The 13,513-nt window shown below is 31.0% G+C and overlaps 1 protein-coding gene across 1 annotated transcript; it reads right to left on the reverse strand.

Annotated features, from left to right (window-relative positions):
- Positions 1 to 1,386: 1,386 nt before the first annotated feature.
- On the reverse strand, positions 1,387 to 9,726 carry LOC129972963 (uncharacterized). Its single transcript, XM_056087291.1, has 4 exons — positions 9,698 to 9,726; positions 4,948 to 5,292; positions 3,243 to 3,399; positions 1,387 to 1,484 (listed from the first exon to the last, which is right to left on the reverse strand). The coding sequence occupies exons 1-3, from the start codon at positions 9,707 to 9,709 to the stop codon at positions 3,373 to 3,375; spliced, it is 384 nt and encodes a 127-aa protein (XP_055943266.1). The 5' UTR covers positions 9,710 to 9,726; the 3' UTR covers positions 1,387 to 1,484; positions 3,243 to 3,372.
- Positions 9,727 to 13,513: the final 3,787 nt, after the last annotated feature.

The following is a 13,513-nucleotide window of genomic DNA, read 5'->3' on the forward strand; positions in this document are numbered from 1 at the left end:
TGTTTCAGTAAATATATTATATTAATAAGGAATAAGTTTCAGGTATTAGGAAGCAAAGTAGTTGTTGCTTACTAATGGGTGAATATCTATGATTACGTCAGTTCTTTTAGACTTGGATAATTATTCAAGAAATTTCCACGTGCATTATAATATGAAACTTTTGTAATAAATAAGAGTCTAATTTGTATAGAAGAATGCTAAAATTATCTCTTGAGGCATAAAAAAAATTCTGTATTATATTTCTAGGAAGAGCTACGAGGACGATATTATAAATGCTCTTTAAACCAATATGTAAATTTCTATGGTATTCCAAACGAAAGATATTCAAAGAAAACTTGTTCCGTCTATTCGATTACAAGTGAACTCGTACCCATAAAACGTTTAATAATTGGATAATAAAAACTGGTTCACGGCTTTAGCGTCTACGGTGTGAACTATATTAAATTTTCAATCAAATCTGCCAGTTAATCTACCGTTTATCAATCTGTATATATATATATATATATATATATATATATATATATATATATATATATATATATATATATATATATATATATATATATATATATATATATATATATATATATATATATATATATATATATATATATATATATTATATGAATAAATAAAAAAAAAATGAGAAAATTAGACAAATGAAATTTTTTACATGATCTTGCGAAAAAAGTGGCAGTGGCGTGATCGGAATTAACGTGCATCAATTCCCTTTTCTCCCAGAAAGCCCTTCGGCCTTACCACAAAGTAGCTGTGGCCATTCATTAAGGAACTAAATACATATTCAGGGGTGCACCACCAAGATCGCACGATTAAATATCTTCTGCAAGGTGTTAACTGTGTAAAAGTTTTAATAAAAATTATTCTATTCTCTTTGGAATAAATGAAAGGGTTGATTTCCAATGTGCGACTGCCCCTATCGAAACTTCCGCACCAGAGCGGCAGGAGGATTCATGGCTGATCGGAATTAACGTACACCAGCGTTCTCCCAGGAAACCCTTCGGGGCCGAAGTCGAGACTTTGCCGCAAGGTAGCTGTGGCCATTCATTAAGGAACTAAATACATATTGGGGGGGGTGCACCTCCTAGATCGCACGATTGAATATCTTCTGTAAGGTGTCTCTTTGAAAAAGTTTTATCAAAAATTATTCCATTTTCTTTCGAAAAAATGAAAGGGTTTCTTTTCAATATGCCATAACTGATAACTGCTTTTCAAATGACTAAAAATAGTGTAGCAGGTTATTTAAAACTAGCCATGAGTTGCCATTAAGATATATGGGAATTGTTTGCTTGAAGTTTGTAGTATATAACATGGTGACATATATTTGATATATAGGAGGAGAGTACAACACAAATAAAAGAAAACAGGTAAATTTTTGCTGTTTATTGGACCAACATTATGTTATATATAGAGAGAAAATGGTATTTATTTTCATATGCATAATTTTTCTCTCTTCTTTTGATTACCTGAAAAGGAAAAGAAGTGTTAGAATATTACTTTCATTGAAATTTCTAAAAAAAAAATTTAAAAAAAAAGAGAGAGGGGGGGGGTGAAAATGAAAAGTCAATGAATAATATTTTAAAATAAAATTCGTTTTAATGCTGGTAAGAGATTTAATTAATCATACCGGAACTATTTTATCTTGTTTATGAATGTATAACCTATATTCACAGAAAAAAGAATCGTTTCGTAAGTGTGGTCTAATTTTTGTATAAAAAAACTATCTTTTCCTTCAAAAAGCTATTTTCCTGCCGTTGCAGTTCTCTACAATTGAAAGAAGTGCAGATAAATAAATAAAAAATAAACTGTTGTTTATATAATGAAACAAAACTAAGGTGATTCAGGATTGCACCCGATGTCAGAAATCAAAGGCAGTTAATGACAGTTTTTTAATGATGTGGGTTGGCTACTTCTGTTGAAGAAAAGACATAACATGTCCAACTTACGAAGATGAAGTTCAACGTAAAATGTCCCAATGTAGATGCACATAAAAACGCATTCATTGCATCATGCCTAAAGCTTTTAATATTTTAACCTTTTGCCATGAAATTTATGGAGACTAAAGATGAATGTTTTCAATTCTGTTCAATTCTAGATGTAACCACATGCTCGAATAAATCATTAAACTGCGAGCTTAATTGACTTTTACTAATGTTTTTTACTAATTACTAATGTTTAAAATTTGAAAGTTGGGAAAAGTAAAGAAAAATTAAGACAGACAAACAAGATTCAAGCATCATCCTGTCACGAATTTTTCATCTAACTAATTATAATGTCCTTCTGACATTCCCTGAAATAATAAAAAATTAAGTTCCAAACCTAAAACTATAGCTATGGGATCATTTTTCTCTAATATTTTACAGTCAAACACTAAATGCATAAAGATTAGTTATTTTAGTTCACAAACCAACCCTTGTATTATGAAATTCTAAATTAATTTATTTTTATTGAAATATAAACCCTAACCGCAATTAAAAACTCCGAAATACCAAGAAGAAAGTTAAGAATCTATTTCGATCTTGAGGATAAGAAAACGATTCTATCTTCTGCTGGGAAACATCTCAGAATGATATTGTTTTAAATTTTCTTTTCGACTGACATTTTCTGAATGACAGAAAAGACAATGCTATATCCAATACTGTACTTGACGTTCCTTCAGGGTTGGAACGCTTTCAAGTATTAACCCACTAGACGTTGCTATGAATGGCCTTACAATAAATAAAATAATTATATTCTGTTAAAATTCAGAATCAAATTTGAAACAAGATTGTTGCGACTGTGACTTGAAAATTAACTTTCTGAATCTTTACAACGGTATTTTAATAGTTACAATTACTGCCTAAACTTTATTCATACACGAAAACAATTTAATACTTTTTCGCTATAAATATGCTCTTAAGTGATTCTTAAAACCCCTCCTGTTTTGATAAATTGTTTGTTTAAATTCTATTTAATATTTGGAAAACTTTCTTTTACTGTTGTTTCATTGTCCAAGAGATAATTACGTTCTTAATAACTTGTCCTTCAGTTAAATATTTAGATTGAAACTGTTTTTGAACAAATTGTACATGATCAATTTCTATCAGATTTTCAATTTTGTATCATATAAATATATCATTTTTGGATAATATCCAACCCATAAATGCTTACATACTCAGAAATGATGAAATAAAAACATTAAAATTTAAGAAGAAAAATTAAATAATCGAAATAGTCAAACTTACTTTAGCGGTTTCAGCAATTGCCCTTGTAACGACGGCGTACGAATTTCTTGAAACGGAAAGGGATTCGATGGCGAATAGGCTAATTTTGGTTTCCACAATTTCAAACGCCGCCGCCGTCGCCGCCACAACGTTAGTCATAAGTGCAAACACATCTAGTCTAAAGATGAACAATGAAATTATAAAAATCAAATATATAATTTTTGAAATTTCGTAGCTGTTTGTTAGATACATTGCAATTGTCGCCAAGCTCAAACGATTGTTCTCTAGCCAAAGTTTCTTCTTGGCGACAATTCGTTTTATGTAAGGTTATATACGTTAAATCCTGACGGTAGATCTGCGGATTAGATGTTATTCTTGATATCGTATCTCTTTCGAGTTCTGTTTGAAAATAATGTTTTTGTTTTCAAACCTGTAGGTGTAAGAAATGTAAATTTACTGAAAGCTATTGTTTTGAGGCGATATTTATCCAAGTGTACAGATTGTTCCGCTATCGAAGGATCAAACGGAATTTACCCCCTAAAGACACCTTGATAGATAAAAACATGACTGGTTGCGGAATCCCTTATTTTTTGCTCATAGCGATGGAGATTGTTGATTTAATGAAACAGTTTATTGTCAAGTTATCGACCCAAGCAAGGTGCTAAACGTAGATCCTTTTATATAGGTAAGTTTTTATGTCCGTGATAGTGACGATTGTATGGAATCAATAACCATTAGGCAAGCGTAGCCATTATGTACCGGAAGGCCGTATATACTTGCAGACATGTCCGGTTTCTTGTTCATGAAGAGAGAAAAACATTTGGAGCTAATCACCAAAGAGGCGATCACAAGTAGCTAAAGGCAAGATTTATTTTGGATTCTGATTTATGTTTTGCTGACGGAGGATAACGAAAATTTAAAGAAAAGCTTTAAGGAACCAAAGCATTTACGTAGCTAGAGGACGAATCACTTTTTAAATGAGCTTCATGCTCTTCTTGAATGGGACGGACATACGGAACGCATAACCAGAAAGAAGCATTATAGTTGAAAGTGGAACCATCTTCAGAAATGTCCTGCAACAAATGAATTATTGACTTTTTTTTCTTTTTCTTTTTTTTTACTGTCTGTGTATTTTGTAAAAGATGACTAAGAAATTATGCTTTGAAAAAATTAACCGCAATTTTTCATTAATGTATTCTTAGTTATATATAAAAATACTTAATTCTAAGAAATAAATATAAGAAAACATATGATTTCAAAGAAGCATATTATTAAAAATTAATAATTTACAAAACCTATGAAGTGGAATATAATATAAAGTCATAGATAAACTATTTAATATTCAAACATATTTTAATTTCAATTTAAATTATGATTAATCTGATTAGAAATTATTCTTTTATTTCAGAGTAAACAAGCAGTGTGTTCGAAATATTTGAAAATTCCATGTAATTTGTTTTTTCCACCTTTTTTGTTATATGGCAATTAGACCAGCACCATTTCTTCAAATGCCTGCCCGCGGCTCTCTCTGATTATTCAGAATTCCCCTTCACGAAAACACGATGCAGATCTTTATTTATCACTCATGATCCCACGCCAGGTTTTTCATAATGGCTGGCTCATTTCATTTTATTTTTGGATGCATTTCTTTTTCTATTACCACTTTCTGTAGTATGCTAAAAAAACAGTTTATCATAAAATGTATCTAAAATGATTATTTATTTACCCGACTGGGTGGGGGTGGGGGTGGAGGTGGAAGTGGATGCGGTAGCGGAACAGGAGCAATTACAGGCGGATGTGGATGCGGAAGTGGATGCGGTAGCGGAACAGGAGCAATTACAGGCGGATGTGGAATCGGAAGCAAACTGTGTGGATGGGGATACCAAAAAGAGGGACCCGGATGCCAATTAGGTGGAATGTCAATGTGACTAGGGTGTGGAACTGGAATTACTGCTGGAGGAATAGGCTGAACAGGTGATCCGCAGTTACATCGATACATCAAGGACGAGTCGCCATCGTCTTTCACAGGAGCGGCTCTTGTCCACTGCGTCAAAACCAAGAGTAAAAATACCTGAAAAATAAACATAAAAAAGATACACTTTCAAATCGGAAATCAGTAAATTTACTAAAAGTAGTTCCGAAACCTTTATGACTACAGATGATGGATAAGTCATATATTTCAATATTAGATTGCACATTTCAAATTACAGAATTTTTAGAAATTTTGAAATGATTAAAATAGTTATTCTCCACTGCCCCTATGAAATGCATTGTTACAATTTCTAATAAAATATATAATTTTTCATGGAATATCGCATATAAGCTATCGCAGATGTTAAATCAATTTAAATTAATTTATAATCATTATACTAATAATACTTTCGGCAAAATTCATGAAATGAATCATAAGCATTTCTGAGTACTTAGGCGATGTGAGCTATTAAATCAAATCTGTCCCTCGAAATCACAAACTGTCGACAACAACAAAAACAGAAGACAAATTTGAGGTTGTCTAAGTAGTGCGCTTCAAGCCTATCGTATTCTTATAACCATTGTCAGCTCTAACAAAATTCCTCAGATTTAGAAATAATGTACCTTCATCTTGGTAGCTTCAACATAACAAATCACACATAACTGTTTTTTGAAAAGTCAACTGACAATAAATTGGAACTTCGTCCATTCATTCCGTCCATCGTCTCAACTTTGGTTTCTTATGAAAGAAGAAGAACATTTTCATTTTCAGGTGCCCCCACACCTCCAATAAAGTTAATTATTTTTCGATATTAAATTTCTTTCTTCCATACTTGCAATGAACCATAAATAATCTCGATATTAACAACCAACTTTCATTCTTTATTGGAAGTATACATAGTATATGTAAATGATATGATACATTATTTAAAAATATCGGTTTTTATTATGACAAAAAACAATGAATATTATTGATGCATGGGGCGATACTTTTTTCTGAGGATCCTATTTTAATTCTGAGGATCCTATTATAATCATATTATAATTTGTGTCAAATGTGTGGAAAATATACGTGTTGAATGATGTAAACGCTTGTTTCTAATTTTCCCACAAAAAAATTGTAAAGGATAATTAAAAGCACAATTCTCTTTCATGGGAAGAATTCCAAAAATGAGAATTTATTTCTTACAGATTTAAAAAATATATATAATTTTGCAACTGATAACAGAAATGGTGTGAAAGTAATAATGACATTAAGGCTACTGTGGGTTTTGCACGTTTCGAACATTGTAACATTTAACGTAAATAAGTTAAGAATTTATAAATTATGTTCCATAGTTCATACAAAACTGCAATGACGAATGAGTTTTCATTCTATCTTTACTTATTTTGTAAAGGCGCATCCATTCAGCAAGGATCAGGTCATCAGGAAACCGGTGCATGCGCAGTTTCTGTAGAAATTTTATACGTTTAATTTTTTATACTTAGCGATTCAGAATTTGTAATGTCTAATTAGAGATGTAACATAGACCGATGTATCTTTGTGTTCGTGTTGGTTATTTCGTGTTCGTCAATAAATGTTATTCTGTGTTTTACGATATCTCCGACTCATTGAAAGCTAGAAATTGATTTCAGATGTTAGATCCTATAAAATTAAAACCACATAATAGAATTAGAATGGCGCGATTACATTTAGATTTATTTGATTGAAAGCATTGGCGCCATATACATCAACCACAGACGAAGGCACTGGACCACCTGGGCTGTATAACCAAATATTATGATGATGAGTACATACAAAACTGCAATAATGAATGTGTTTTCGTGACGAATGAGTTTTCATTCTGTCTAAAAATCTTTTGTGAAGGTGCATGAATTCAGCAAGGATGCTACTGGAGTTTTATGGCTCAGTAAGTTTCCTATCAAAACTAAAAGTCACATTTCTGGGGGAAAAGTAAAAATTTCAAAGAGTCATAACCAACATTAAAAGTAACTGATTTAGGTCACCAAAATAGTATTAGTTGCATGAATATTAAAATTTGAAAATGCTTTTTCGTGAATGCATCGAGATTAAGCTGCCTACAAACAGGGAATTTAAATATTGCAAATCATTGCTTATTTCTACTCATAAGAAAGATGGACGTGTGCGTGTGTTGGCATTCTACAGGCCGAACCACTTGAAGTAAAGTTAATGTATTTGACGCATTTTCTCATTGTGAAAATGTAATCATATATCTTTTTTTTTCAAACAGAAATTAAAATTTTATATAAAAATTACAAAGCTGAAATTCGGCGATATGTGGCGATAGCTTCCGAAAATATTATGGTACAAAAACTCATTTATATTGAATTAACGTTTTAAAAAGGAATTAAATAACGGTAAAAACTTAATAGTTAACAAATAAATAGTGAATTTTAAAAATTTAACTAACATTTGCCTAAATTTTCCAACAAAGGAAATTATATTTTGGTGCTGACATTTAAATCATTTTCATTGCTTCTTTAATTGTATGTTTTGGGTGATTTTTTCTTTTCATTCACGAAGGTTAAAGAAGTTTGATTCTATGAAAGTTTTGCGCAACTTTCATGAAGAAACAGAAAGAGTGAAATTGCCTTAAAGCGTATGCAACGAGACAAGCTATACTCTCATTTTCATTTTTACTAGCGCCATGACATCTTGTTACTTGATCACTTTGGAATTGATTCTATACACAACGAATACAGAAAGCGTAAAGATGTTATTGATGATGAAGATAAAATATTGCTTTGACATATTGCAAATTTTGGACCTTTTTCCAGATATAAATGTCCTCTTCCGTCTTTAAGTACACAAATATGAGAATCTGTTTTTGTCAGGAAACGGGGAAATCACTCGGAACACACTATAAGAAATATGAATCTAAACCTAAAAGATCATACTCTGTTTTCTTCAAGTGATATCAACGTCTAAGTTGAAATTTTTGGTGGAATTCTTACCACAACTATACTTCTAAGAGGAACAATTTTCATGAAAATTGTGAGGAGAGATATCTCGACTATGTCCATCATAGCTATTATGTAACAAAGATCACCGCAAACTAGAGTGGAATGGCAGGGCATGGTATTACGCAACTGAGCCTCTTGGACACAAAGAAAATTAGAAGAGAGAGATAACGATTCAAATATAATTCGTAGTGAAGAAAGCTTTATTATAAACAGAATGTTTGAGCTCTGTCCTTTTCCTGCTCAAGACGTTCTCTGATAATCATTCAGAATTCATTTGTGTTAAATTTTGCATTCTCATGAAAGTAAATTTTGCTCTGAACGTTTAGCTATATCTTTCACATTTTGTATCGTGAAAGAAATAGTATTTTCGTCATTTTTTTGAAATTCGTAGAGAATTTAAAACAGATTTTATTTTTCTTGTTCCTTGGACCATTTTCCAGTCAAACAAACATAAACCTAGAAAAGGAGTTTTTTTTTTCTCACTTACACGTATTTTTAAAGTATTCAGAGGCCATTTAGTTTTTGAATGAACTGTATTCGAAAAACAAGGTGAAAATGAAAACGATTAAATTTAATTATTTTTATTCCTCTTTAGTTCTACGCTTTAAAATTAACACTGATGCCGATAAATTCCAATCACATGTTGTTGAAGTGGCATGTGTTCCCCGCGCTGCTGGTTCAGAAAGATAAACAGTCAACGCAAATTATTACTGCACATGACTATTAAAGTCATATGTCTTGGTTGGAAAAAGGATAAAAATAATTTCATAATTGAAATCTGTTTGATGTCAAGGAAACGAGTTTGAAATCAGATTTATAATAATAATCACAAGAGTGAAACCAAACTCAAGTTTCACCGTGAAGCAATCATTTTTTGAATGATCAAATAAACCATTCCGCAGAGCTATCCTAAGATGAAGACAGTTTCTTTATTATCTGACTTGAAAAAAATTAATACAGTACCTAAGAAAGTGTATTGGCACATTTGAATACCAGTGTATGAATAGGTTATAAGAGATACTCATGATCTACATGTGTAAGAAATCGAGTAACACACGTAAGAAAATATATGCGAAACAAAGAAGTATCATTTTAAAAGTAAAAATGTATGCGAAGAAATAAATACATCACAGATAAATATTGTTATATTTGAAAGATTCACTGCATAAATTTCACATGCGACTCACCTAATATTGAACTTAATACATAGGAATTTAAAAGTAAACGCGAACTCATAAAAGCTGGATGATGGATAACATTTTTATAAATAAAAAGATGCATAAAATCTCCCTAAATGAAGTATTAAAAAAAGCTTTCAAGTAAAAAAATTAAACAAATTATACATTAAAAAATTAAACTAAAAAATTTAAAAGTCTATAAAACACCGCATCATATTTTGATATCACAGTGTTTGCAATTTCAGCGGATACGGTTTGCAACGAATATCACCATAAACTTTAAACTAAAAAAATAATCAATATAATGAAAAGATCGATATCTTCACAAAGAGATGCACTTACCAGAGTCTTCATCCTCTCCTAGGTTTCAGAAGAGTGCTGAAAAAACACTCTGAAAGCATGCCTTTTATACTAAGCAACATCCTCTTAAAATCGTTGAAAAGCTGTTTTCGTAAACCTGCAAGAAATGCGGGGTTTTTTTTTTTTTTTTTCGACTTCATAGAAATCTTTAATTGCCCTATACTATTGTGATAAAAAAAATCCTTATTTGTTTTCGAAAAATTAGCGACTTTGTGAAACGGATGAGCCGCGACTAAGCTTGAAATGATTAATTGCAAATTTCTAAACAATCAAAAGTGTGCGCAATGTGGAAAACCATTTCCTCATTAGTTGCTTTTGGGCGTGTTGAAAATGCATTTTAATGATCTGTTTTAAGGAGAAGAATTGCTTATTAGAAGTGACTGAAAACATACATTAAAAAATCCAGAAACTTTTTCTGCTTTTGTAAATCGGTGTTAATTATTAGTGCATTTCGATATTGCGCAAATGCAATAAATAATGGAAATTTCATCCTCTTGTCGGGAATTCTGGGAGTTATAATGAAGCATTATTCGTCTGTTTTTACATTTTTCTCAATTATAATAACAGTATTCTTAATAAAAAAATAATTTAAGGTCTTCTTAATGGGTAAGCTTATGAAATAAATAACAAAATTATAATTAATAATATTTTTAATAATAGTATTTAATTTCTTTGCATCGAGTTAAAATACATGCAGAGTAATTAAATAAATGAAAAGTAATACTAAAAATATGCATAAAGCATTTTGAAAACTTCATTAAAATTTATATATATATAGTGGAAAATTAAAACCAGAAAAATGTTGATGTTTTTTTTTTTTTTTTTGAAAAAATTCTGTGTTTTTCCTGTAAAACAGTTGAAAGTTATTTGGATGGAAAATTTTGTAATTTCGATCAATTCTTTTAAAAATTCAATTATTTTTTAAAAATTTCTTTCTTAATTAACCTCGACTCACCCAGTTTCTATTCTTTACTTGATAAGTTTTTTTTAGCTTCGCACTCTGATATACTCTTGATCTATCAAAGTGCATTTTGCATTATTTTTTAATAATGTGTTATGAAGCAAAATATTTGTTAATGAAAAAAAATTCAAATATATTTTTGAAATAATTAACAAAGGTGAAATACTTACACGTATGCCAATATGCGAAAACAGATAAGGATTGAATGGAAGGGAGGGATTTTCCTGAAAAATTTTAGCATATTCTTTGTAAAGCTTCTATTACGCTTTCTCATAAGAAACTGTCAACCTCAAACGTAGCAATGAAGCCGTGATCGGTTCCGGTTTTCATTTTCCGAAATCTGTAAATACGCCTCTTATGCTCTCGGCATATTATGTTTCTTGTAGGTCTTGATTACAGATCGATTGACAGACAGTCCTTCAGGGGATACGATCCTGCAAGTGTTGCGCCCTTACAATAATCATTTCTCAACTTATTCTAGGAATTTCTTTACTTTAAAAAAAACTGATTTTCCTAACTAGTACTACGGAAATTTCCTCGTAATGAATATAATAAGGAAGATTTGCTGCAACATGTCGTATACATTATGCCATAAAAGTAGCGAATAAATATTCTTGCGAAGACACGTTCTGCAATATTTACTGCAGTATTCCCATTCCAGCTTTTTATGCACAGAAACATACAAAAGAAAACCATGAAAGATTAACCATTATATTCATTTTCCCATTTGTCTAATGGTTTTGGAGTGCATATCGTTATAAACTGTATTTCTGTTCAAATATCATGTTTTCGTAATGGCATGGCGTTTAAGTAAGGATATAGATTATTATATGCTATTTTCCTTTTCTAGGGTTCAAAAGAAATGCATATATACCAATATATCGATATTTCGCGTATTATGTCTTGTAAGTAGCAGTAAGGACCGTGGATAATCCACAGAATGACCGAAAAGTCACATGTGTAAACAGGAAAGCAATTTTGAGTAATTTTTATTCACATTTATATTGCGCATTGGAGGTGTAATTACTTTTTGGAGATTTTATTTTTTTAATTAAACAAAAGGCCAGAATGAGCTAAAATGAAGAATGAAGAAAAAGTATCTGAATGTCGTTTTTAGCTACCATAAAAATGTTATTAAAATGGGATATCGTCTTCTGCTACGAAATTGAAATCAGATAGTACATATTTTGAGAAAACATTTTTTTTGTTGACAGGTTGTAAGAAGGATACAAAGCATCAAATATATATTTCTGTGAAGCCAGTGAAAATTGTATAAATATTGCACAGATTTAATCTTGCAGGAGAAAGTTTACAAAACTGTTAGCTATGTTATTATAAATTATTAAATAACTCGCATATTCTTCCTCGCATAATTATTCAGTATGGATATTGCAGTTTTTTTTTTCTTTTATGAAGACTTCGTTCTCAGATATGTTGCACAATGTTCATGAAGACTGCATTTTTTTTAGTGAAATCATTCAACAATTTGTGTGCGCATAGTAAGTGTAGTCGAGAACTCCTCCTCATTTTGTGTAGAGCCAATCATATGTCTTTTTGAGCATAGATTTCAATGAATGTTGATGCATCATATATGTATTCCTGCCATTCAATGAAAATAATGAAAGGATGCTTCAAATTTTACAATATGAATTTCAACACGGAATACAGGTTCCTGATTGCTGCAGGCATTCAAAATGTTATAGCCAAATCCCAAGCAGCAAAAGATCGTTGGCCAACCATTGGCCAAGCATCGCCCCACGGAATGAGCGAGATTGGGGCGAGATCTCCTCCGATCTCGCCCCGACATTGATCATGTCCCCCGGCGGTTCGCCGCGCGATGGTCGCCCCGACTTGTTTTCGACGAATTCGCCGATCCTTTGGCGACTTGTTACTATCGCGGGCGACGTTATACCAAGCATTTCGCGACCTGTTTTATCAATGGGCGACCCAATCAATACCAATCATTTCCCCATGTGTTTTAACAATCGGCGACCCAATACCAATCATTTCCCCATGTGTTTTAGCAATCGGCGACCCAATACCAATCATTTCCCCATGTGTTTTAGCAATGGGCGACCAATACCAATCATTTCCCCATGTATTTTAGCAATGGGCAACCAAATACCAATCATTAGGCAATTTATTTCTGAACACTTGCTGGTGTCAAATTGAAATATTAGTTTAATGGTTATTCAATTTTCTCAAACTCTAGAAACTAGTGTCATAATATTTAAAACTATCATACTTTCAAAATTTTGTCAAAAGACTGAAAATACGAGATATTTTGAATAGTTTACTTTCCTTTTTTACCTATTAATAATAGTGTTTGTTACTTATTTTGATAAATTTAAAATTCCATAAAATACTTGCTTTTGATAAAAAATTCATGGAAAATGTCATTCTAACAATTCTTCCAACTTTTTTTTAACTATTATTATAGCATAGATTTTACCACAATCTTACCCTATAAAATGTTTAAATGACATTTTTTTACTGCTCTTTAAAAAAATAAACAACTGTTAAAATTATCTGAAATAATTTTAAATTTGATCCCCTGAACATCGATCTACATATAAGATTTATTTCCTTCATTCCTATTTGTTTTCATTGTTTAATGCATGGGAAGAAATAACATAATCATAGTTTCAATTATATAATTAATCAGTATGATTTTAACTGATATTAGAAATTTAAAAGTAGATGTATTATATATATTGCCTATATCATCTGTTTTTAAAAGCTATTTTATAAAAATTCGAAACAGAAAAATATATAATTCTTATTAAAAAAATATTTTTTTTTACTATACACACTTTTATATTGCTTAATGTGAGTAA

This window comes from Argiope bruennichi, chromosome 6 (genome assembly GCF_947563725.1).
Source record: "Argiope bruennichi chromosome 6, qqArgBrue1.1, whole genome shotgun sequence".
NCBI lineage: Eukaryota > Metazoa > Arthropoda > Arachnida > Araneae > Araneidae > Argiope > Argiope bruennichi.